Source organism: Oryx dammah, unplaced genomic scaffold (assembly GCF_014754425.2).
Source record: "Oryx dammah isolate SB20612 unplaced genomic scaffold, SCBI_Odam_1.1 HiC_scaffold_5, whole genome shotgun sequence".
NCBI lineage: Eukaryota > Metazoa > Chordata > Mammalia > Artiodactyla > Bovidae > Oryx > Oryx dammah.
Genome location: NW_024070189.1, coordinates 105130315 through 105156798, shown reverse-complemented (window position 1 = coordinate 105156798; position 26484 = coordinate 105130315). Strand labels below are relative to the sequence as shown.

General features: G+C 39.7%; 1 protein-coding gene and 1 non-coding gene across 5 annotated transcripts in view; both read right to left on the bottom strand.

The window, feature by feature from the left end:
• Positions 1–26484, bottom strand: part of ZNF879 (zinc finger protein 879) — a 55005-nt gene that overhangs the window by 28305 nt on the left and 216 nt on the right. The window contains exons 2-5 of one of the 4 annotated variants that reach the window (XM_040241303.1): positions 25452–25522; positions 22493–22619; positions 21954–22049; positions 11887–14109 (exon numbers count right to left, since the gene is read on the bottom strand). In XM_040241303.1, the coding sequence (XP_040097237.1) occupies positions 12662–14109; positions 21954–22049; positions 22493–22619; positions 25452–25484 (1704 nt within the window). In that variant the 5' untranslated portion in view covers positions 25485–25522 and the 3' untranslated portion in view covers positions 11887–12661. Of the gene's footprint in view, positions 1–11886; positions 14110–21953; positions 22050–22492; positions 22620–25451; positions 25523–26484 lie in introns of those variants that run through there. The other 3 variants (XR_005721162.1, XR_005721163.1, XR_005721165.1) reach the window with 3 other exon arrangements.
• LOC120864963 lies at positions 21144–21339 on the bottom strand. The gene has a single exon (XR_005721295.1). It is a non-coding gene; the product is annotated as a U2 spliceosomal RNA (small nuclear RNA).

Genomic DNA, 26484 nt, shown 5'->3' with positions numbered 1-26484 from the left:
AGCCCGTGTGCCACAGCTGCTGAGCCTGCCCTCTAGAGCCCTCGAGGTGCAACTACTGAAGCCTAGGCACCTAGAACCCATGGTCTACAAGAGAAGCTACTGTAATGACAAGCCTGCACACCACCACAAAGAGTAGTCCCTGCTCACCATAGACAGAAAAAAGCCCACACACAGCACTGAAGATCCAGCACTGCCAAAAACAAAAATAAAAGTGACTGCAACATTTGCTTAGAAAAAAATAACCCACTGACCTAAATGAAGAGATGTACAGGCTGGATGGTGCTGAAATATAGGGATTCAGGGGGTAATTCTATCCAAGTCTTCCCGTCACAACTCTATAAATTTACGGGGTGAGTCATGAAAACCTACAAATGATTTTTATTATGTACTATCTATTTGTTTAAAAGAAATGGAAGCTTTGCTAGCTTGTTTTCCTTTGCCCATATCTTTCTAGTGAAGCAGAGATCACAAAACAGATGTTGGAGCACTGACAGTTTCTAGACTTCTTGCCACAGGTATGACAGGGGTTTGTTCTGTTTAAGAAACAGCAAGTTTTTTGGATGTGGCATGTAATAGCACTTAAAGAATATTTTTGGAATAAACAAAAATCGGATAAAAATCATATATGGTTGTTTGGATAACAAAAATGTTTCTTTAGATAATTCTTGGAGGTGAGGTAGCAATGGTGGTATAATCTACAGCTCCCACCATATCCTTTAAAAAAAAAAATAAAGGACATGGAACACAAAAGAGGCAGTGGGGTTCTTAAAACTGATATAAAACCACCACCAGAAAGAGAAAGTACGGCCTTTGTGTGAAAATATACACAAGTTTACTGGTATTTAAGAGAACCATATATAGGTAAGTGCTTAAAAGTACATGCGAGGTATATAAACAACTTCCATAGCTCAATAACAACAGCAAAACTATGCAATTCAAAAACTGGCAAAGGTTTTAAATAAACAATTCTCCAAATAAAATGGATACAATACAAATGGCCAAATAAGCATTTTAAAAGATGCTCGACATCCCTAGTCATTAGAGGAATGCAACTCATAACCACAATGAGATGCTACTTCACAACTGTTAGAACGGTTATTATAAAAAAAAGAAAAAAGTGTTAACAACTGTTGTTGAAGATGTAGATAGTAGAACCCATATTCAAATTAGAACCCTTGTACATTGCTAATGAGAATGTAAAATGCTGCATCCTCTGTGGAAAAGCGTTTGACAGTGTCATATAAATGTTGATATCCACTTCTCAAATGACGATGCAGTCTCACTCTTAGGTATTTACCCAAGCAGAAATTAAAACAATGTTCACACAAAAACCTGTATGCAATTGTTTGCAGCAGCCTTATTCATAGCTTCCAAAAATTGGAAATAACCCAAATGTTCCTCAAGTGGAGAATAATAAACTGTGGTACACTCATATAATGGAGTATCACTCAGCAATTAAAAGGTACAAAATACTGATACACACAATGGGGTATTCTCAAATGTAGTAGCCTAAGTAAAAGCAGCCAGACATATGATACTTTATAAAGGGGAAAACTATGAGATAGTGATTGAAACCAGGGAGTCAAACAGATAGATGTATGCGGGTGTTCATAACAGCATTATTTACAGCAGTCAGAAGGTAGAAGCAACTCAAAAGTCTGTTGATTCATGAATGGATAAACAAAATGTGGTCTTCATATACAATGGAATTTTATTCAGCCTTAAGAAAAGGAAGGAAATTCTGAAACATGCTTTGACATGGATGAATCTTTAAGACATTACACAAGTGAAATAAGCCAAACACAAAAAGAAATACATGGTATGATTCCACTTAAATGAACTAAGTAGGAAAGGCAAATTCATAGAGACAGAAGGTAGAACAGAAGTTACCAGGGGCTGGGGGAAGGGTAAGATGGAGAGTGACTCCTTAAAATGAGTCACTCATTGAGATGATGACATGTTCTAGAAATAGATTCTGGTGATAGTTACACCCACATGGTGACTTCACACATTGCTACTAAACTATACACTGTAAAGTGGTTAAATGACAACTTTTAAGTTATAAATATTTTACCAAAAAAAATTTTAAGTACATGCAGGTTGCAAGAGGGCATTACTGGGAAGGTAATGCTTCAGGGGAAGATTGTTAGCAGAGAGAAACAGGTGTGGAAGCCATATTTCAAGGGAGGAAATAGAAGATCCTGCAAAAGAAAAAAATCACTCTAAGTATTTTAGACCCCACAATTTTTCTCCCCAATCCTCAAGAAATTTAGGCAATAAATCATACTTTCCTACACAGAAAGAACTAAGTGTACTTGAATTAGAAATCTTGGACACAACCCAAACTTGTTGTGACAGAAAGGACACAGACACCACTTTGCTGGGAATCGTAGAGGCTAATTCTGGGACAATTTCAGCATCAATTAAATAATGATATTAGCAGATTACAGTCAACTGAAGAAACAAGAAACTGTGCTTCCAGAATCACAGAAATAAACAGAAAATGAAATTCTTTGCTGAAGTGGAAAGTCAATTATTAAGTGTAGAAAAAAATAACACAATAAGAAAATTTCCATTTGAAAACTATTATAGCTTATTTTATATATTAGATTAGATTCTATAATTTTTATATATTACAAATTATAATATAATAATATATAACAGTTTATATTATATATGATCATAAATATATTATATATACCATACATTATATATATACCAAATATGATATATGATATATTAATAATATATTTTCTATAAATTATATATTATAAATTAATAAATTGTATAAATATTATATATAAACACAATAGTAATTAATCTATGATACATGTAAATTAATACATTATACATATAATACATGATATATATTAATCTATCATTATTAATCTATCAATATATATTAATATATGTCCAAGGAGCAGTGGCTGTACGGGCGCAGGAGGGCCAAGAGGAGCTACTCCACTTTCAAGGTCAGGAGGGGTGGTGGTGAGGAGATACCTCTCATTCAAGGTAAGGAGCAGCAGCTGCGCTTTGCTGGAGCAGCCGTGAAGAGATACCCCATGTCCAAGGTAAGAGAAACCCAAGTGAGATGGTAAGAGTTGCGAGAGGGCACCAGAGGGCAGACACACTGAAACCATAATCAAAGAAAACTAGTCAATCTAATCACACGGACCATAGCCTTGTCTAACTCAATGAAACTAAACCATGCCGTGTGGGGCCACCCAAGACAGGCGGGTCATGGCAGAGAGGTCTGACAGAATGTGGCCACTGGAGAAGGGAATGGCAAACCACTTCAGTATTCTTGCCTTGAGAACCTCATGATCAGAATGAAAAGGCAAAATGATAGGATACTGAAAGAGGAACTCCCCAAGTGCCCAATATGCTACTGGAAATCAGTGGAGAAATAACTCCAGAAAGAATGAAGGGATGGAGCCAAAGCAAAAACAATACCCAGTTGTGGATGTGACTGGTGATAGAAGCAAGGTGCGATGCTGTAAAGAACAATAGTGCATAGGAACCTGGAATGTTAGGTCCATGAATCAAGGCAAATTGGAAGTGGTCAAACAAGAGATGGCAAGAGTTAACGTCGACATTCTAGGAATCAGCGAACTAAAATGGACTGGAATGGGTGAATTTAACTCAGATGACCATTATATCTACTACTGAGGGCAGGAATCCCTCAGAAGAAATGGAGTAGCCATCATGGTCAACAGAAGAGTCCGAAATGCAGTACTTGGGTGCAATCTCAAAAACAACAGAACGATCTCTGTTCGTTTCCAAGGCAAACCATTCAATATCACAGCAATCGAAGTCTATGCCCCAACCAGTAATGCTGAAGAAGCTGAAGTTGAACAGTTCTATGAAGACCTACAAGACCTTTTAGAACTAACACCCCAAAACAGATGTCCTTTTCATTATAGGGGACTGGAGTGCAAAATAGGAAGTCAAGAAACACCTGGAGTAACAGGCAAATTTGGCCTTGGAATATGGAATGAAGCAAGGCAAAGGCTAGTAGAGTTTTGCCAAGAGAACGCACTGGTCATAGGAAACTCCCTCTTACAACAACACAAGAGAAGACTCTACAAATGGACATCACCAGATGGTCAACACGGAAATCAGACTGATTATATTCTTTGCAGCCAAAGATGGAAAAGCTCTGTACAGTCAGCAAAAACAAGACTGGGAGCTGACTGTGGCTCATCATGAACTTCTTATTGCCAATTTCAGACTTAAATTTAAGAAAGTAGGGCAAACCATTAGACCATTCAGGTATGATCTAAATCTTATCCCTTATGATTATACAGTGGAAGTGAGAAATAGATTTAAGGAACTAGATCTGATAGACAGACTGCCTGATGAACTACAGATGGAAGTTCATGACATTGTACAGCAGACAGGGATCAAGACCATCCCAAGAAAAATAAATGCAAAAAGACAAAATGGTTGTCTTAGGTGGCCTTACAAATAGCTGTGAAAAGAAGATAAGCCAAAGGTAAAGGAGAAAAGGAAAGATATACCCATTTGAATGCAGAGTTCCAAAGAATAGAAAGGAGAGATAAGAAAGCCTTCCTCAGTGATCAATGCAAAGAAATAGAGGAAAGCAATAGAATGGGAAAGACTAGAGATCTCTGCAAGTAGAGATACCAGGGGAACATTTCACACAAAGATGGGCTCAATAAAGGACAGAAATGGTATGGACCTAACAGAAGCAGAAGATATTAAGAAGATCTTCATGACTCAGATAACCACGATGGTGTGATCACTCACCTAGAGCCAGACATCCTGGAACATGAAGTCAAGTGGGCCTTAGGAAGCATCACTAGAAACAAAGCTCGTGGAGGTGATGGAATTCCAGTTGAGCTATTTCAAATCCTAAAAGATGATCTTGTGAAAGTGCTGCACTCAATATGCCAGCAAATTTGGAAAACTCAACAGTGGCCACAGGACTGGAAAAGGTCAGTTTTCATTCCAATCCCAAAGAAAGGCAATGCCAAAGAATGTTCAAACTACCACACAAGTGCACTCATCTCACACGCTAACAAAGTAATGCTCAAAATTCTCCAAGCCAGGCTTCAACAATACATGAACTATGAACTTCCAGATGTTCAAGCTGGATTTCAAAAAGGCAGAGGAACCAGAGATCAAATTGCCAACATCCATTCAATCACTGAAAAAGCAAGAGAGTTCCAGAAAAACATCTATTTCTGCGTTATTGACTATGCCAAAGCCTTTGACTGTGTGCATCACAACAGACTGTGGAAAATTCTTCAAGAGATGGGAATACCAGACCATCTGACCTGCCTCCTGAGAAATCTGTATGCAGGTCAACAAGCAACAGTTAGAACTGGACATGGAAAAGACTGGTTCAGAATTGGAAAAGGATTATGTCAGAACTGTATATTGTCACCCTGCTTATTTAACATATATGCAGAGTACATCATGTGAAATGCCAGGCTGGATGAAGCACAAGCTGGAATCAAGATTGCTGGGGGAAATATCAATAACCTCAGATATGCAGATGAAACCACCCTTATGGCAGTAAGTGAAGAAGAACTAAAGAGCCTCTTGATAAAAGTGAAAGAGGAGAGTGAAAAAGTTGGCTTAAAGCTCAACATTCAGAAAACGAAGATCATGGCATCCAGTCCCATGACATCATGGAAAATAGATGGGGAAACAATAGAAACAGTGACAGACATTAGTTTCTTGAGCTCCAAAACCCCTGCAGATGCCAGCTGCAGCCATGAAATTAAAAGACACTTGCACCTTGGAAGAAAAGCTATGACCAAACTAGACAGCATATTAAACAGAAGAGACATTACTTTGCTGACAAAGATCCGTCTAGCCAAAGCTATGGTTTCTCCAGTAGTCACGTATGAATGTGAGAGTTTGATGATATAAGAAAGCTGAGCACATAAGAATTGATGCTTTTGAACTGTGGTGTTGGAGAAGACTCTTGAGAGTCCCTTGGACTGCAAGGAGATCCAACCAGTCCATCCTAAAGGAAATAAGTCCTGAATATTTATTGGAAGGACTGACACTGAAGCTGAAACTCCAGTAACTATGGCCACCTGATGTGAAGAACTGATTCACTGGAAAAGATCCTGATGCTGGGAAAGATTGAAGGCAGGAGAAGGGGATGGCATAGGATGAGATAGTTTCATGGCATCACCGACTCAATGGACATGAGTTTGAGCAAGCTTCAGGAGTTGGTGATAGACAGGGAAGACTGGCATGCGGCAGTGCATGGGGTCGCAAAGAGTTGGACATGACTGAGTGACTGAACCGAAGAATGCTATGATCCTGAGATTGCCCTTTGTACAACATCTGAGGTCATTACATCTTAAACTTTATCTTACACTTTATCCTTAAACTATTTGTTCCTTAAACTTTATATTAAACTATATGTTCAGCTTATATAGGTTGTTCAGCTTATATCGGTTGTTCAGCCATGAAGATCTTTGTTTTATTCTCACTCAGTGCACAGTTGGACCAAAAATTTGTATTTAACTAACAGAAGCAGAAGATATTAAGAAGAGGTGGCAAGAATACACAGAAGAACTGTACAAAAAAGACCTTCATGACCCGGATAATCACGATGGTGTGATCACTCATCTAGAGCCAGACATCCTGGAATGTGAAGTCAAGTGGACCTTAGAAAGCATCACTAGAAACCAAGCTACTGGAGGTGATGGAATTCCAGTTGAGCTATTTCAAATCCTGAAAGATGATGCTGTGAAAGTGCTGCACTCAATATGCCCGCAAATTTGGAAAACTCAGCAGTGGCCACAGGACTGGAAAAGGTCAGTTTTCATTCCAATCCCAAAGAAAGGCAATGCCAAAGAATGCTCAAACTACCGCACAGTTGCACTTATCTCACACGCTAGTAAAGTAATGCTCAAAATTCTCCAAGCCAGGCTTCAGCAGTACGTGAACTGTGAACTTCCTGATGTTCAAGCTGGTTTTATTTTTTTTAATTAATTTATGTTTTTTTTTATTTTACTTTACAATTCTGTATTGGTTTTGCCATACATTGACATGAATCCACCACGGGTGTACATGCGGTTTTAGAAAAGGCAGAGGAACCAGAGATCAAATTGCCAATATCGGCTGGATCATGGAAAAAGCAAGAGAGTTCCAGAAAAACATCTATTTCTGACTTATTGACTATGCCAAAGCCTTTGACTGTGTGGATCACAATAAACTGTGGAAAATTCTGAAAGAGATGGGAATACCAGACCACCTGACCTGCCTCTTGAGAAATCTGTATGCAGGCCAGGAAGCAAGAGTTAGAACTGGACATGGAACAACAGACTGGTTCCAAATAGGAAAAGGAGTACGTCAAGGCTGTATATTGTCACCCTGCTTATTTAACTTCTATGCAGAGTACATCATGAGAAACTCTGGACTGGAAGAAACACAAGCTGGAATCAAGATTGCTGGGAGAAATATCAATAACCTCAGATATGCAGATGACACCACCCTTATGGCAGAAAGTGAAGAGGAACTAAAAAGCCTCTTGATGAAAGTGAAAGTGAGAGTGGAAAAGTTGGCTTAAAGCTCAACATTCAGAAAACAAAGATCATGGCATCTGGTCCCATCACTTCATGGCAAATAGATGGGGAAAGAGTGGAAACAGTGTCAGACTTTATTTTTTGGGGCTCCAAAATCACTGCAGATAGTGACTGCAGCCATGAAATTAAAAGACGCTTACTCCTTGGAAGAAAAGTTATGACCAATCTAGACAGCATATTCAAAAGCAGACATTACTTTGCTCACCAAGGTCCGTCTAGTCAGAGGCTATGGTTTTTCCTGTGGTCATGTATGGATGTGAGAGTTGGACTGTGTTGGACTGTGAAGAAAGCTGTGCCTCGAAGAATTGATGCTTTTGAACTGTGGTGTTGGAGAAGACTCTTGAGAGTCCCTTGGACTGCAAGGAGATCCAAACAGTCCATTCTGAAGGAGATCAGCCCTGGGATTTCTTTGGAAGGAATGATGCTAAAGCTGAAACTCCAGTACTTTGGCCACCTCATGCGAAGAGTTGACTCATTGGAAAAGACTCTGATGCTGGGAGGGATTGGCGGCAGGAGGAGAAAGGGAAGACCGAGGATGAGATGGCTGGATGGCATCCCTGACTCGATGGACTTGAGTCTGAGTGAACTCCGGGAGTTGGTGATGGAGAGGGAGGCCTGGCGTGCTGCGATTCATGGGGTCGCAAAGAGTCGGACACGACTGAGCGACTGAACTGAACTGACATACACATTGGTCTTCATATGGATCATCATTGTGATTGGCCTGGGCAGCCTCTTCTTGATGAGGGACTCCCTTTCAGGCATCGAACAAGCTGAGGAATTCTCTACTCCTCTCCAAGTCATTTCCTTGCCTCATACTCACAGTTAATAATCATCCTGAATTTTCTGCTTTTGTGGTAGCTAGTTTCCAAATATGGTCATCCAATGAACCATGCTCCCTGGTATTAATGTTCTTGTATAATTTTCTTGCCTTTAATCTGGGCCAAATCTGTGAGTTAATGTTGTTACTTCCAAAACTGAGTTATAAGATTTGTGCTTCTACCTAGGTCTCTCAGGATGCTTGCTCTAGGGACATGGCCTCTTAGAAACTAGCTACCTTTCTGTGAGAAGCCCAATCTACATGGAGAAATCCAACCATGCTCCCAGCCTACAGTCATCAAAAACTGACAGTCTTGGGTATCAAGCCCAGTTGTGCCTCTAGCCACACCTGCTACTTGAATGCAAACACATTAAGACACTCTTAAGTAAGAATTGTCCAGCTGAGCCCAAACATGAACCCAAGACAGAAACAAATAATTTTTTAAACTGTTAAATTTTGGCGAGAGTTGTTACACAGTGATGGATAATGTGGACCATGAACAATGAAATGGAGTCACTTATGTTCAAGGGATCTAAAAAGGAGCCAAGAGGCCATTATCGCAGATGCAATATAAACTTTTGACAGTCAAAAGTTCCTGAGACCATCTAGAACCTGCTTTCCTTACTCATTAAAGATCACGGATTAGCAAACAATTTGCTGTCCACAAGTGACTGAATGCCACCACATTTCTATAAAAATACATCTATATAACATCCCTGGAATGCCTTTATCTGTTGCTTTTATAAACCCTAACATTTTATTTTCCTTGGGAAATAAATAATCCCGTTGGAGCACATTTGAGTTGCTCTTAGAATCTGCCTCTTGATTGCAATACTTAGGACCTCAAATAATTTTTCATATTTGCAGTCTTCTATGTTTGGGTGGTTAATTATAACTAAAATACCATCTCATCCGGTCACTTGTTTTTATGATCTTCACCACATATCACTTAGCATAAACTTAATTTTGCAAAAAATGTTATCCCTAATGTAGTTTCCCATGACTTTCTAGAACTGTGTTTTAAAATTCATCTGTGTTTTATATATAGCTTTGGTTCATTGATTTTCATTGATGTTTACTGAATATATTCTCTTACAGGCATTCAGACTACTTCCAAATATTTGCTATTATGATCAGTATAAGTATCTTTATACATGATTCTTTGTGCTTATATGCAAACATTTATCTAGCATGTACAGGTGCCAGTGTATTACACCAAGCAAATGTTCGACTTTGTAAGATGTCAATGATCTGTACTGATTTATACTCCCACTAGTAGGGTAGAATCCCAGTTATTTCACATATATTCCAAAACTCAGTATTGTCATACATATTTGCTCATCTGTACTTAGAAAATCATATCTATGGTCCTAATTTACCTTGGTCCCAATGAAATATCCTTTTATGTTTTTAGAAATTTCTCTTTTCTCATCTATGAAATAATAAGTAGTCATGTATTCAGATCACTTTTTTCTATTCAGTTTTTAATTGATCCATACAAGTCCTTCAGATTTTCCAGAAAACGTATTGGGCATGTTGTAGAAAGATTTCATTCTGTTTTGTGTCTTTTCCTTTTAGGTATACTCTGATAACCACAAGTTCCTTATTTCAATGTGAGCAAACATTATAAACATTTTATAAAGCTTATTTGTATCCTGTTTAAAAAATCCTTGTGGTCATAAAATTATTGCTTACATATTCTTCCAAAAGTCAGTTTTGCCTAGCATATAACTCTTGATATGGTGAGAGTAGGCATCCAGTTTTTTTTTCTATGTGGATGAACCATTTCTGCTTCTTAGAACCATTACTGAGTAGTCTATTCTTTCCCCGTACTTGTCATGTCATGAATACTTCTAATCTTTTACCATTTTTTTTCAGCAGGTTTTTTGGTAAATACCTTTTTAGCCAGTTATAAACTTCCTTCCTGCTGCTGCTTGGTTAAAGTTTTTAATCATGAGTAGGTGCTGAGTATTTTGGTTGTTTTTCTGCATCTATTGAGACGAACCTATGGATTTCTGTTAATACTAAGATGGCACATAGCATCTGTAAGCTTCCTAATGTTAAAACCACCCACGCATCTCCATGAATAACCTGTACTTAACAGTAAAACTAGTACTATGTCTAGGTACTTTTGGGCTCCATCTGCTTATGCTTTGTTTAGGATTTTTACATGTGTTGATGGGTGATACCGGACTGCAATCTTTCTTGTATTTTCCTTACCTGATTTTGGTACTGGGTTATATTAGAAATCATCAGGCTTACAGATTATCTCCTCTGAAGGATCCTGCTAAAGACATAAACAATGTTACCTGCAAGTTTGATAGGCCTTGCCTTAAAAATAAATAGGCTTCATATTTTGTGTGATTTTAATTTTTTGGTGATTTTAGGTCATTGATACTTATGGAATGCTATGGTCTGAATGTTTGTGTCCCCTCAAAACACATGTTGAAACCCAACCCCAAAGGTGATGTTATTAGGAGGTGGAGCCTGGGAGGTACCTCTCATGAGGCTACCTCCCTCATGAATAGATCAGTGCCCTTAAAAAAAGAGGCCCTGGGAGATGAGGACATGGTGAGAAGGCACCAGAAATGAATCAGGAAAGGGATTTTAACCACAACACAACCATGTTGATGCCCTGATCTTAGACTTCCCAGCCATAACTGTGAGAAATAAATTTCCATTGTTTATAAGCTATCCAATCTCTGGTATTCTGGTATAGCACTCCAAACTAAGAAGCTCTATCTCTCCTAGGAGAGTTATATACTTCCTAAGAACTTCCCTTAGGTAATCAGAGAATTTAAAAGAATGTTGTATGAAAAGGGACATTGCAAGTAGAATACTAAATGACCCCAAAGAGTTTGTTCCTCACAAGTCTGAAACAATGAGACCGATTAGTCCTAAGAGGCAAAGATGAATTCACTAATTTTTGCTTTATCTTCACTCCTAACCCTTTTGGAGTTTTTTTTTAAAAGCATCTTGGCAAATAGAAAAAAACTGTTTTTTCAATGAAATGAGTATTCCAGTTCTTAAGTGCTTGCCTAATCCTGATAAAACTGGCAAAATTAGATGTTACCCTCTGTGAAGCTCAACAATCTTAGTATGATTTGTTTTTACCTTGTTCAAATTACTGTTCACATTGTAGAAATGGTTTCTGGGATTAATAACTTGTTAAAGGACGCAGTCCATTTTTTTGGAGGAAAAAGCATCTGAACTTAGAGCCTCAACTTTTGTCTAGTGGTCCTCAGAGTGTGAAAGGGAGCAAGCACCACCTGATGGAGGTGAAAGTAAAATATAAGCGTGAAAACTACCTTGTTCACTTGACCTAACAGGAGGACTACCAGAGTTCCATGTGTTCCTGGGTCTTCCTGGTGGCTGGTAACCAGAGAACTCAAGGAAGCAGGCACACAGCCTGGCGGCCAAGAGTCATGCTCCCTATGTTTACATTGCAAGATAATTTTTAACAACTCTTATCCGTAAATCAACTTGCAAAAGCAGTAGTTGTCTAAATTATCTTTAATTCTCAATGTAATACAACATTGGTAATCAATTTATGAGAAAAACAAAGTCAAATACCATGTATTTTGTGATTTGAAATAAAGTAACTTTAGATCTGATTCAGAATTTGGAACAAGTAGTCAGGGAGAACACTCCCAGAACTTAAACCAGTTTACAGAGTGATTTTATTTTCAGGTGAATGGCTTAGGAAGCACGGGAGAAATAACTCAAAAGTTTTAACAACCACCAAGTACAGAAGTTGCTTTTAAACTCTTAAAAAAACAAATTTTACTGACAGTGAGGTAGTTCCAGGTCATCTGTTTAAATTTCATCTCTAATACATTTTTCTTAGTACAACTGGCTTTGAAACTCAAATGCAGTTTCAAAAATATACAATCCTAGACTAATCCAAAGTCTGGATTTTATGGCTGCACTTTTCCATTAATCAACAAGTTTCCCAGTGATGCCTGTAAAAGCTGGTAGCTGTTACCACGTAGCACTAGAAAATAAAATAAAATACTAACCCTTTGATTTGATAAATTTTCTATTTTATAGTCAGTAATAAGTTAAGAATGTATGAACAAACATTTTATACAAGCTTTCCTAATATTTCTAAGGTTACCTTGCATCATAAGTCTCTGATGTTTGGCAAGGTCTAAATCCTGAAGTTTAATGCACAGTTAACTACTCCTCATGATTCTCTCCCCAGAATGAATTCTTTGATATTTTGTAAGGAATGAACTTCAGTTGGAAAGTTTTTCCCCAGGCATTTAACTTATAGTTTTTCTCCAGTATGAGTCCTCTGATGATTTGTAAGAGACGAGCTCTGACTGAAAGCTTTCCCACATTCTTTACATTTATAGGGCTTTTCTCCTGTATGAATTCTCATATGTGTCATAAGGGATGAACTTTGTCTAAAGGCTTTCCCACATACTTTACAATTATATGGTTTCTCTCCAGTATGAATTCTCTGGTGCTGAATGAGTGCTGAGCTTTGGTTGAAAGCTTTTTCACAGTCATTACATTTATAAGGTTTCTCTCCGGTATGAATTTTTCGATGAGTATTAACTGCCGAGTGTGAACTGAAAGCTTTTCCACATTCCTTACAATTATATGGTTTCTCTCCAGTATGGATTCTGTTGTGTATATTAAGCCGTGAAATCCAGGAGAAAGCTTTCCCACATTCATTACATTTGTAGGGTTTTTCTCCAGTGTGAATTCTTTGATGTTGTATAAGAGCTGAGCTTTGGCTAAAGGCTTTCCCACATTCTTTACAGGCATAAGGTTTCTCACCAGTGTGAATTCTCTGATGTATAATAAGGGCTGAGTGGTAACTAAACACCTTTCCACACTCATTACAATTAAAAGGTTTCTCTCCAGTATGAATTCTGTGGTGTCTACTTAGTCGTGATATTGAAGTAAAGGCTTTCCCACACTGACTACATTCATATGGTTTCTCTCCAGTATGAATTCTATGATGCTGAATAAGAGATGAGCACTGGCTAAAGGTTCTCCCACATTCATTACACTTATAGGGCTTTTCTCCAGTATGAATTCGCTGGTGATTATTAAGGGATGAACTACCTTTAAACGTTTTTCCACATTCATTACATTTATAGGGTCTCTCTCCAGTATGCATTCTCTGATGTCCAATGAGAGATGTAGTGAAACTGAAGGCTTTTCCACATTCACTACATATGTAAGGCTTCTCTCCAGTATGAACTCTCAGGTGCTGAGTTAGAGATGAGCTTTGGCTAAAAGCTTTCCTACATTCCTTACATTTATAGAGCTTCTCGCCAGTATGGATTCTCTGATGTTTACTCAGGGAAGAACTGTGGAGGAAGATTTTCCCGCAGATATTACACTTGTAACACTTACGCACTGTGCTGATTCCCAGCTGTTTAAATAGAATTGAATACTGCTGTGAACAAGGTTTCCTTCCTCTGGAAACGATTCTGGGTTTTCTAATAAGTGATAATTTTAGATCAAGATTTTTCCCAAGATCAATACCTATAAAGCTCTTGTCCTTCATGCATGTTTTCTTGATGGTAACTAAGACTTCCCTCAAAGCTCTGTTCTCTTTGCTTTGTTGATTCTCTAGGGTTTCCTCGTTTATGTAGATTTTTCCCAACCTAAAGTCAAAAGGACCATCACCTAAGAGTTGATTCATTACGTCCTGATTTTCTTCTTCAGAAACTCTGGTTTCAAACAAGCTCTCCCATCCTAAAATAAATGAAACATGTAAGTCTCTCTTGCACTGAGAATAAAGAAAAATAACATCAAAAAATACAAGGATGGCTAACAAATATATTTATGGAGTACTTAGAAAAGGTAATGCCAAAAATGTTCAAACTACTGCACAACTGCACTCAATTCACATGCTAGCAAAGTAATGCTCAAAATTCCCCAAGTTAGGCTTCAACAGTACATGAACCAAGAACTTTCAGATACTCAAGCTGGATTTAGAAAAGACAGAGGAACCAGAGATCAAATTGCCAACATCTGCTGGATCATGGAAAAAGCAAGAGTTCCAGAAAAACATCTATTTCTGCTTTATTGACTATGCTAAAGCCTTTGACTGTGTGGATCACAATAAACTGTGGAAAATTCTGAAAGAGATGGGAATACCAGACCACCTGACCTGCCTCCTGAGAAATCTGTATGCAGGTCAAGAAGCAACAGTTAGAAATGGATATGAAACAACAGACTGGTTCCAAATTGGGAAAGGAGTACGTCAAGGCTGTATATTGTCACCCTGCTTATTTAACTTATATGCAGAGTACATCAAGCAAAATGTCAGGCTGGATGAAGCACAAGCTGGAATCAAGACTGCTGGGGGAAATATCAATAACCTCAGATATGTAGATGACACTACCCTTATGGCAGAAAGTGAAGAGGAACTAAAAAGCCTCTTGATGAAAGTGAAAAGAGGAAAGTAATAAAGCTGGCTTAAAACTCAACATTCAAAAAACCAAGATTATGGCATCCAGTCCTATCACTTCATGGCAAACAGATGGGGAAACAACAGAAACAGTGAGAGACTTTATTTTGGGGGGCTCCAAAATCACTGCAAATGGTGACTGCAGCCATGAAATGAAAAGATGCTTGCTCCTTGGAACAAAAGCTGTAACAAACCTAGACAGCATATTAAAAAGCAGAGACATCTCTTTGCTGACAAATGTCCATCTGGTCAAAGCTATGGTTTTTCCAGTAGTCAGGTATGGATGTGAGAGCTGGACCATAAAGAAAGCTGAGCACCAAAAAATTGATGTTTTTGAACTGTGGTGTTGGAGAAGACTCTTGAGAGTCCCTTGAACTGCAAGGAGATCCAACCAGTCCATCCTAAAGGAAATCAGTCTTGAATATTCATTGGAAGGACTGATGCTGAAGCTAAAACTCCAATACTATGGCCACCTGATGCGAAGAAATGACTCATTGGAAAAAACCCTGAAGCTGGGAAAAATTGAAGGCAGGAGAAGGGGATGGCATAGGATGAGATGGTTGGATGGCATCACCAACTCGATAGACATGATTTGAGTAAGCTCCAGGAGTTGATGAGGGACAGGGAAACCTGGCATGCTATAGTCCATGGGGTTGCAAAGAGTTGCACACGACTGAGCAACTGAACTGAACTGAGAAATTGTGAGAAACAGAAGAGCAAGAGAAAGAAGCAGAATGGAAGATCTACCTGGGTGGGAAAAAATCTGAAGAAAACTATATGTAGGTGGGCTGAGGAACTGAGAGGGCAGCTCTTCCAGTAAAGGAACCAGGTCTGATCTAGCAACAAAGCAGAGGTCAGCAGGGTACACGGTATATCTGCATACAGCAGGTTGTATATTATTCAGCTTCATCTTTCAGGTCAGCCACCAGTGCACTCAAGCCAAAACCAAGAGAAAACTGCAGAGGGGCTATAAACAAGTGGGAGAAGCACTGCCTCTAAAAGTCTCTTTGAAACACAGCCTCAGCTAGTGAAGTTTTGGGACTCCCTGGAGTGCTATGAATAATGTAATACATTTCACTGACAGTATCTACTTAGTATCCACTATGTACCATGCAAAGGTCAAGACTCAGGATTATAGAAAATATGCCGGATAAGAGTCGTATTTTCACGGGGTTTACATCCTAGTAGCCAATATTGACAATGACCAAGTAACCATATAAAGTACTAGGAGTGATGACAACTGTGAGAAAATAAACAAAAACAAGGTGATGTGTACAACTTGATATTTCAAACTATGGTGAGGAAATAAAATTAAAGATTTAAATAACATAAGTGTTGTCCATGTAAAAACTGGGTAAGAAGAGCAATTACAAAGGCCATAAGGCAGGAAAAAGCTCCGTGTGTTTGCAGAATATAAAGAACTAGTGTGGCCTAAGCAAGAGGGAAATGGGGGAGAGTGCTACAAGAGGAGGAAATGAGATGGGCAGGGGGTCACATCATGCAAGGTCTTGTAAAACACAGGGCAGTATTTGGAATTTCTTCTAAGGATCACTGGGGGGTTGGAGGAACATGACTGTTTTATTTAAAAAGGAAAACTATGGAGTTGTGTGACAAATAAGACTGTAATTGGGGGAAAAGAGGAAAAGAAAACAAAGACAGGTACAGGGCTGCCCATTAGGAGGCTGCAACAGTCTTCCTGGATGAAGGTTATGGCAGTTTGCACTGGCATGGTAACAGAAGCGGGCACACTGGGGTATTTTACAAGCAGAGACGACAGGTATGTTCACCTGTGAATAAGGAGTACAGAGTAAGTGAGAGGACTCAACAATAATGCCTAGCTTTTGGCTTGGGGTTTCCCTGGTGGCTCAGATGGTAGAGACTCTGCCTGCAACGCAAGAGACTCGGGTTCAATCCCTGGGTCAGAAAGATCCCCTGGAGAAGGGAATGGCTACCCACTCCACTATTCTTGCCTGGAGGATTCCATTAACAGAAGAGGCTGGTGGGCTACAGTCCAAGGGGTAGCAAAGAGTCAAACACAACTGAGCAACTAACACTCTGGCTTGGGGAATCCAATGGAGATGTGGGCCATATAGTGATACAGGGAACACTGGGAGAGTACATTTTTGAAAAGGATTTTGTCTACCATTTTTATCACTTAGAATACTATTCAAGAATGGGCTTACTGATTCAAAAGTAATGAATGTATTTTATAATAGAGCTTTAATATTCTTAACTAAAAAGGAAATGTATAATCATTGTAAGAAAAATTAAGAAACTCCAGAAAACTATTAAAATGAAAATGTAGTTCACCCATAAACATATCATACAAATATAATCAATCACTGCTAAATGTGGAATTTAGCTCACCAGAAGTTTTCTATATATAAAGAAAACACTTTTACTTAAAAAATTAAAGTGGGTTGAAACTAACCTCCCTGCACCACTTCACTTAAAAAAAAATATTGTGTGGTACATATATATAATAAAATATTACTCAGCCATTAAAAAGAATGAAATCATGCCATTTGCAGCAATGTGGACAGACCTGCAGTGTCATACTGAGTGAAGTTAAGTCAGAGAAAGAAATAACATATGACATCCCTTATATGTGGAATCTCTGTTCGTTTCCAAGGCAAACCATTCAATATCATGGTAATCCAAGTCTATAACCCCGACCAGTAACGCTGAAGAAGCTGAACGGTTCTATGATAACCTACAAGACCTTTTAGAACTAACACCAAAAAAAGATGTCCTTTTCATTACAGGGAACTGGAATGCAAAAGTAGGAAGTCAAGAAACATCTGGAGTAACAGGCAAATTTGGCCTTGGAGTACAGAATGAAGCAGGGCAAAGGCTAATAGAGTTTTGCCAAGAGAACGCACTGGTCATAGCAAACACCCTCTTCCAACAACACAAGAGAAGACTCTACACATGGACATCAGCAGACGGTCAACACCAAAATCAGACTGATAATATTCTTTGCAGCCAAAGATGGAGAAGCTCTATACAGTCAGCAAAAACAAGACCACAAGCTGACTGTGGCTCAGATCATGAACTCATTATTGCCAAATTCAGACTTAAGTTGAAGAAAGTAGGCAAAACCAATAGACCATTCAGGTATGACCTAAATCAAATCCCTTATGATTATACAGTGGAAGTGAGAAATAGATTTAAGGGACTAGATCTGACAGAGTGCCTGATGAACTATGGGTGGAGCTTCGTGACATTGTACAGGAGACAGGAATCAAGACCATCCCCAAGAAAAAGAAATGCAAAAAAACAAAATGGCTATCTGAGAAGGCCTTACAAATAGCTGTGAAAAGAAGAGAAGTGAAAAGCAAAGGAGAAAAGGAAAGATATAAGCATCTGAATGCAGAGTTCCAAAGAATAGCAATGAGAGATAAGAAAGCCTTCCTCAGCGATCAATGCAAAGAAATAGAGGAAAACAACAGAATGGAAAAGACTAGAGATCTCTTCAAGAAAATTACAGATACCAAGGGAACATTTCATCCAAAGATGGGATCGAAAAAGGACAGAAATGGTATGGACCTAACAGAAGCAGAAGATATTATGAAGAGGTGGCAAGAATACACAGAAGAACTATACAAAAAAGAACTTCATGACCAAGATAATCATGATGGTGTGATCACTCACCTAGAGCCAGACATCCTGGAATGTGAAGTCACGTGGGCCTTAGAAAGCATCACTACGAACAAAGCTAGTGGAGGTGATGGAATTCCACTGGAGCTATTTCAAATCCTGAAAGATGATGCTGTGAAAGGGCTGCACTCAATATGCCAGCAAATTTGGGAAACAGCAGTGGCCACAGGACTGGAAAAGGTCAGTTTTCATTCCAATCCCAAAGAAAGGCAATGCCACAGAATGCTCAAACTACTGCACAATTGCACTCATCTCACATGCTAATAAAGTAATGCTCAAAATTCTCCAAGCCAGGCTTCAGCAGTATGTGAACTGTGAACTTCCAGATGTTCAAACTGGTTTTAGAAAAGGCAGAGGAACCAGAGATCAAAGTGCCAACATCCAATGGATCATGGAAAAAGCAAGAGAGTTCCAGAGAAACATCTATTTCTACTTTATTGACTATGCCAAAGCCTTTGACTGTGTAGATCACAATCAACTGTGGAAAATTCTGAAAGAGATGGGAATCCCAGACCACCTGACCTGCCTCTTGAGAAACCTGTATGCAGGTCAGGAAGCAAGAGTTAGAACTGGACATGGAACAACAGACTGGTTCCAAACAGGAAAAGAAATACATCAAGGCTGTATATTGTCACCCTGCTTATTTAACTTATGTGCAGAGTACATCATGAGAAACCCTGGGCTGGAGGAAGCACAAGCTGAAGTCAAGATTGCTGGGGGAAATATCAATAACCTCAGATAAGCAGATGATACCAAATGTATGGCAGAAAGCGAAGAAGAAATAAACAGCTTCTTGATGAAAGTGAAAGTGGAGAGTGAAAAAGTTGGCTTAAAGCTCAACATTCAGAAAACAGATCATGGCATCCAGTCTCATCACTTCATGGCAAATAGATGGGGAAACAGTGGCTGGCTTTATTTTGGGGGGCTCTAAAATCACTGCAGGTGGTGACTGCAGCAGGAAATTAAAAGACGCTTACTCCTTGGAAGGAAAGTTATGACCAAACCAGACAGCATATTAGAAAGCAGAGACATTACTTTGTCAACAAAGGTCCGTCTAGTCAAGGCTATGGTTCTTCCAGTAGTCATGTATGGATGTGAAAGTTGGACTATACAGAAAGCTGAGCGCAGAAGAACTGATGCTTTTGAACTGTGGTGTTGGAGAAGACTCTTGAGAGTCCCTTGGACTGCAAGGAGATCCAACCAGTCCATCCTAAAGGAGAGCAGTTCTTGGTTTTCATTGGAAGGGTTGATGTTGAAGCTGAAACTCCAATACTTTGGCCACCTGATGTGAAAAGCTCACTCATTGGAAAAGACTCTGATGCTGGGAAAGATTGAGGGCAGGAAGAGAAGGGGACGACAGAGGATAACATGGTTGGATGGTATCATCGACTCAATGGACATGAGTTTGTGTAAACTCCGGGAGTTGGTGATGGACAGGGAGGCCTGGCGTCCTGTGGTTCATGGGGTCGCAAAGAGTCAGACACAACTGAGCGACTAAACTGACTGACTTGTGCCTTTGTGCTATAATTTTTTGGAACTTCCCCCTTCTTTTTACTTTTACCTTCCATAGCCATAACAGTAATGATAACAATAGCGAAAAATGGGAAACTAAAATTCCCAAAAGGAAGACTGTTATTTTAATAAAATATGACTTAACAATATAGTAGAGTTCTTTCAATGAGGTAGATGGCTAAATAATTAAACATTATAATTAAAAAACAAGCTCAAGAACAATATGTACAATCAATCTGTTTCTCTGTGTGTCTTTCTCATATACAAACACACTCAAATATTCATAGTTTGAAAGAATAGTAAAATATTAACAATGACTCAGTATGGTTGGTAAAATTTCAAATCAATCTTTTGTTTTTCTGTTTCTCACTTTTTAATACCATGCACACCTCAAATAAATTAAAAATAATTAATTTTTTAAATCTTACAAAAGAGTATAGTCAATTTGAAATTAGTAATTTATTTGCCAATCAGAAAGCTCACAACCAAATTTGAAACTCATCCAACAGATATATTTATTTCTGACAGCTGTGATTGAATTTGTTTCATATTGTTATTCTTACAGTCATGGACTTCCAACTGTCCATGGAATATGGCAGAATAATTGTCAGTATGTGGATAGAAAAAAAAAATCACTGAAATGAAAAAAAGACTTGGGTCTTCAAAGCAGTGGGCCCCATGAATGCTGAATAATATTAAAAACAATAAAAACCCAAACTTCCTTATATAGCTTAATGAAACTTGTGAATTTCAAAGATAAAAAGGATATAAAAAATAAAAAAGGAGAAAAGAGTTTTCTAAATGGAAACAGAGGTGGTGGGGGAAAGAGAGGCTTATAGTCAACAATACTCAGTGCACCAAAACAGTGGAACAAAGGTTGAACAATTTCTAGAAAAAACTGATGCCAGAATTCTAGATGCATAACATAATTCCCACAGGAGAGGGAAAAGAATTGATATTAGACATGTACAAATACAGTATACATGAACCTTTCTGAAACATTAGTCAGCAAATACTCTAGTCAAACCAAAGGCAAAAATCTCAAGACAGCACTCATAAATAGAAACACAAGCCTGAATTGACACAGAAAGCCTATCTTTTGCCATCAGGATAAATAAATTCCAGACAAGGAGCAAAACTCAAGAGTGAGTCATCCTCCGGTGTCAGAAACAAAGACAAAATTTTAAATGCAACAGAAACCAAGCCATTATGATTCAGCAACCCACAGGGATTTTAGAGATTGAGAGATACATTTCAGCAGCCAGGATCTGGAACATACTATTTTAAACTGTTAAGAACAGATACTACACTTGATCTTAGCCAAAAGGCCGAGAAGTGATGGAACATGTTATTTTAAAATTGTTTCACACCAAAAGAATGAGGAGAAAGCTATGTTTAATATCTGCAAACCTTCTGCCTAAATTCAATAACTGTTACCATTTTGCTAACCTTGCTGTCTCTCTCTTGCATAGTACATAAATATACATGCATCATTTTGGTTTTTTAGCTAAACCATGGGTAAAAAGTTGCAGATAAGTCAAAGCAAAGACCCAAGATGGGACAATGAGGAATGCATTGTAGTGATAAAAGCTTTGTTCAAATCGTAGAAAGAAAATAATTTAAGAAAATAATCAATCCAGTAAAAGAAAAAAGGGAGCAGATATGAATCATAAACCTTTACATATTACATGCTCTGCATTCAAATTACAACGGACATATGACAAAGTACAACTCCTACTGGAAGAATTCAACTCTCCCTCTGAACCTGCTATACCAAGTACTCAAAAAGGTCGAGTAAGGATATGCCCTTCCCAGCATTTCCCACCTGTCCTGACACATCCAGGAGGGTCTTGGTCAGTATCTCCCAAGCACGGTCGGTATCTCCTCCTTACTGATCAGCAAAGCTCAAGCAGCTCGGAAATGCTGTGCCCATTTCCCAATTACTGTCACTCACCTAGATATGTGCTGTGAGAAACTCCATTTTCCACCATCCAGGGGTCCTCCCCTTGTTCTAACTGGAGGATAACTTTTGGTTTGGAAAACAGAATCCCTGTTCATGAGCAAGAAAGAGAATGAATCCATGGTGCAGACAGGAGTGGCCAGTCACTCACTCAGATCCAGCCCCAGAGTCTGGGGCAAAGGGACAGCTGAGAGTAAATAGATTTGTTCTGAGAAGGGCTTAAAACCAGGCTCCCAGAGGAGGTCCAGGAGGTGGTCTCAGGAAGAAAGTTAGGGTTCTGGTTGTACATTTCCTCTAAGCTGAAACCTCTTTGAGACCCAGAGGGACAGAGTCCAGGGGGCAGAAGACAGAAAAAGTACAGAAAGGATGCCCATCACCAACTCTACCAAGCTGACACTGGGCCCTGCAGCTGAGGGCAACTGCAACCGCTGCTTTCTGAGTCCACCTGTGGGCCGAGTCTGGCCATGCCCTCCTCGGAGAGGGCACCAAGGTGCTCCCCCAGCAGATTCTACATCACAAGGAAATGTCCTTACCCAGAGAGAACAGGGTGCTGTAGTTCTCCAGCATCACCTCCTGGTACAAGGTTCTCTGCGCAGAGTCTAGGCACAGCCACTCGTCCCGGCTGAAGAACACAGCCACATCCCTGAATGTCACAGACACCTGTAATAGAAACCCATTCCTGCTCATCCAGGACCATACCCCCAGTGGGGTGACTGAGCAGCAACCCTGTCACCATTCTAGCTTCTGAGCAATTTCAAGCTGAATACTTCCTGACCACCCCTCCTTTACTAAGCACATACATCTGTGTCACCTACCTACTGTCAGTGAAGCACTGCGCTCCCAGCAAAATGAAATTCAGTAGCCAGACAAGGTAAAACACTTGAAGTCGTGGAATAAAATCACCATGATGGAAACACAGAACTCTAGGCATAGAAAGGTACAATCACCTAGACCAAACTCATTTTATAGGTGAGACATGAGAACTGGGTTTTAGAAGGAGCCTCCAGTACACTCACTCAGGGAGCAACAGGTGTGCTTGGCTGTGGTCACCTTGGGCCATCTGTCTTGGATGAAAGGATGCTGCCAGTCACAGTGAAGGAGGCTTTGAGAAGGCCCCAGCCGTGGCTCTCCCAGAAAGCAGGCCCAGCATGGTGGACTGCACAATCTCTGAAGAGCCAAGTGACAAGGCTGCAGTTGGGACTTTCTCCCCATCCCAGAAGCCTTTGTTCTACTTCTGTCTGAAACCAAGCAGGAGCCCTGAGGGGCCCTCCTGCATACATAAAGCCTTTCCATGTTCTCCATGTCTTGTTTGTAGGAAAAGGGCTTCAATCTCCTAGACCTTCCTGAATACCAAGGGGCATATTCAAACAGTCACTAATGAGGCAATTTGAGGGAATGCAGAAACAAGGAACAGCAGTCAGGAAACAACAGGGCAGCCAAAAAGCAGGGTCCTGGTTCCTACTCAAGGGACATACATAAGAACATATCTTTGAGTTCTTCTGCAGGAACTAAGGCCCCCACCCAGGTAGAGGATGGTTACTCAAGGCTGAGCGCAACAATGCTGGAACACTGCCCTGTTACCTCACTATCAACCAGTCAGAAGAGATTTACAGTCTGCAGCCCTTATCCCAAATTTTGCCTAAAAAAACTTTTCCCTGAAAACCATCAGGGAGTTGAGTTTTCTGCATACCAGCCATCTGTTCTTCTTGCTTGGCCCTACAATAAACCGTTCCCACTCCAAACTCTGATGTTTTGGTTTGTTTGGCCTCACGGTACATCTGATACATGACTGTGGCTTTGGGAACATCTCCTGCTTCAGTGCATCACAAGTCACCTGTTTTAAACTGGTGGTCCCTTTCTTTTATTATTAAGAATCTTTTTTTTTTCTTTAAGCAAATTAGGAATGATCAATAAGCAAAAGAAAAAGGAACGTTGGACTTTCCTGGTAGTCCAGCAGTTAAGACGCTATGCTCCCACAGCAGAGGGCATGGGTTCCATCTCTGGTCAGGGAACTAAGATCCTGCATGCCACATGGTGCAGACAAAAAAATGAAAAGGAACATTAATCTAACTTCCTACCATCAAAAACAAGGTTTGTTAACTTCTTGTTGTGTGTTCTTTCAGACTTTTTAACATGATAACATGGCTCTAAATTTAAATAAAAATGTTACACAGATAACTTTACCCCACTCAACACTTTTTATTTGCTGCCACATATCTCACTGTATAGATTACTTATAGATTATTAGACGGTTTACTTAACTAATCTACTGGTGGGTATTTAGGTTATTTCCATTTTTGTAACCCTAAAAATACTGGATTGAGTGTCCCTGCACATCACAAAAAAGCTTATTTTCTTAGGACACATTTCTAGAGGTAAAAATACTTCCACACTTTATCCCTAAAATCCAGAAAGGTGGTCACAAGGCCGGGGTGTTCTTTGATTTGGTAAGGGCAAAGGCAAATTAAAAATAAAAAGGCTGTTAGAAATAAGTGAGAAGACTCCAACCCCATCCTTTATTTTCTTTCCGAATTTCCCTTACCAAATGTATGCAAGTCTTTTTAATGGCTAAATAAGTCTCACAATTCAGGACTGTTTCCTCAAGGACCTGGTAAGCATTTCTTTGAATGTGCCAACGTCACCATTTCCTAGGAGGAGATGGGCCTAACTTGTCACCTGAAAAATTTCCAAACTGCAAAACTGGTTATGCACTTAGCTATATATAAGTGAGCTTTCTGTCTCTGCAATCTCTTTAGTGGACTGCCAGTGATACACAATACATTCTGGTGTAACGTTTACTCAATAATAAAAGTGTTTTCTTTCTCTTCTACTGATGTGGAAAGGTTTTCTGGGTTGGAAGGAGGTTATGCTTTTAATTATTGTTCCCCAAGTGAAAGGGCAAAGAACGGAAGAAATCACTGTGAACCAGATGCTTCCCACCTCAGGAAGTCTCATTTCTCTGAATCTGTCCCCTCCTCCAAACCACAGCCCAAATTGTAACTTCTTTTCCTTTCAACATCTGTATAAGCCTAATACTGCTCATGTATAAAACTGCACAATAGTGGGAAGCATCTCTGACCACTAGGTCTTCTTTCTAGGATCTTCTTAGAAAATCACCCAGACCCTTATCAGGTATTACTGTAGTAGATTAGTTCTCAGTTGATTTCCTAGATTTGACTTCCCTCTGTCTCTGCCCTCCTCTATGTCTTTGCCCTCCAGGGCAAGACAAACCTGGATCCTTCACAAAGCTCTGGGCACGGCACTGGCATGGGGCCTGTGGGCCCATTCATTTCCAAGTCAATAAGCACTAACTGGTTAAGTGGAAAATTCACAAAGAGGCTGGCCCTGCAGCAAGGGATATACTGTCTTTTTGGAGTTCTCAATTCTGGTTCCCTCAGTGGGCTTCATTACCTAGAAAAGCTCAACAATAGATAACGCCTGTTTCCAACCTCTGAACCCAGAAGGCAGTTCAAGACAGAAACCTTCACTCACCAGAGCCTGGGCTGGCAGCAACCTTGTGGCCATTTCTCCCTCCCTCCTGCTGCTCCTTCTAGAGAGGGCGCCTAAAAGGGAGAAAGAAACTGTGAGGTCTTTCTATTCTATCTGCACTCCTCTCCTCATTAGGGTTAGACCAGGTTAAGAAGTCTCCACAGGCTGAGCACCCTGTAGAAACCAAAGGAAACCTGGAAGCCCAGGCATTTGTGAGCTGGAGGGGACCTATGCTTGACCACCAAAACCAGGAGTGCACAGTAAGCAGACTTCCAGTCACTGAGCCTGCAACCTTTCAGCCAATGATCTATGAATAAAGATAAATGAAACGAAGGTATTAGAACCACCTGATACAAACACTGTAAACAGCAGTCACACCGGGCCCGCAGAGACGTTAAACTAATGCGAAATGACAAATATTCTTCACACCTGCATTCAGGTATTTTGAGCTATAGTAATTAGGATAATACTAATTCTTCAAATGTCATTTTCAGAATTGGTGTCCTTTTCAGAAACAGCCAACCAAAAATCAGTCCTCTTCTCTTCCTCTTGGACGTTGTGTTTCCTTTGTGAAGAAAGTTATCAAACATCCTTAACTGTATAAGGAAACGCTACCGATCCACCTTCCATACCCCCACCCTCCTAAAAGTACAAGACTCAGAAAAAATACCTTCGTTGGCTAGAAATGAATTTAAAATTTAGAGAAAAGGGACGTAACTTAGCAAGTGGACAAAATCAAACACAAAAGGAAACAGTTAAGTCACTTAGGATTCACCCTAGAAGAACAATGCCAAAATACAAGGTTGGCAAAAGGGATAAACATTAAGTTTCAACTGTAGGGGGAAAATACCAACAAACGGTAATAGCTGAAAACCGCCTCAGGGCTCACGAATCCCGAAATGAGACACAGCTCCCTGCAATCTCTTCTCGAGGGACACCTTTCTGGGAGCCTGGCCCAGACAGCCGCGCCGTCCGTCAAGGGGCCTTGCCGGGGCAACGACCCCTCCTCCGGCCACGTTCACCTGCCAAGGCCGCC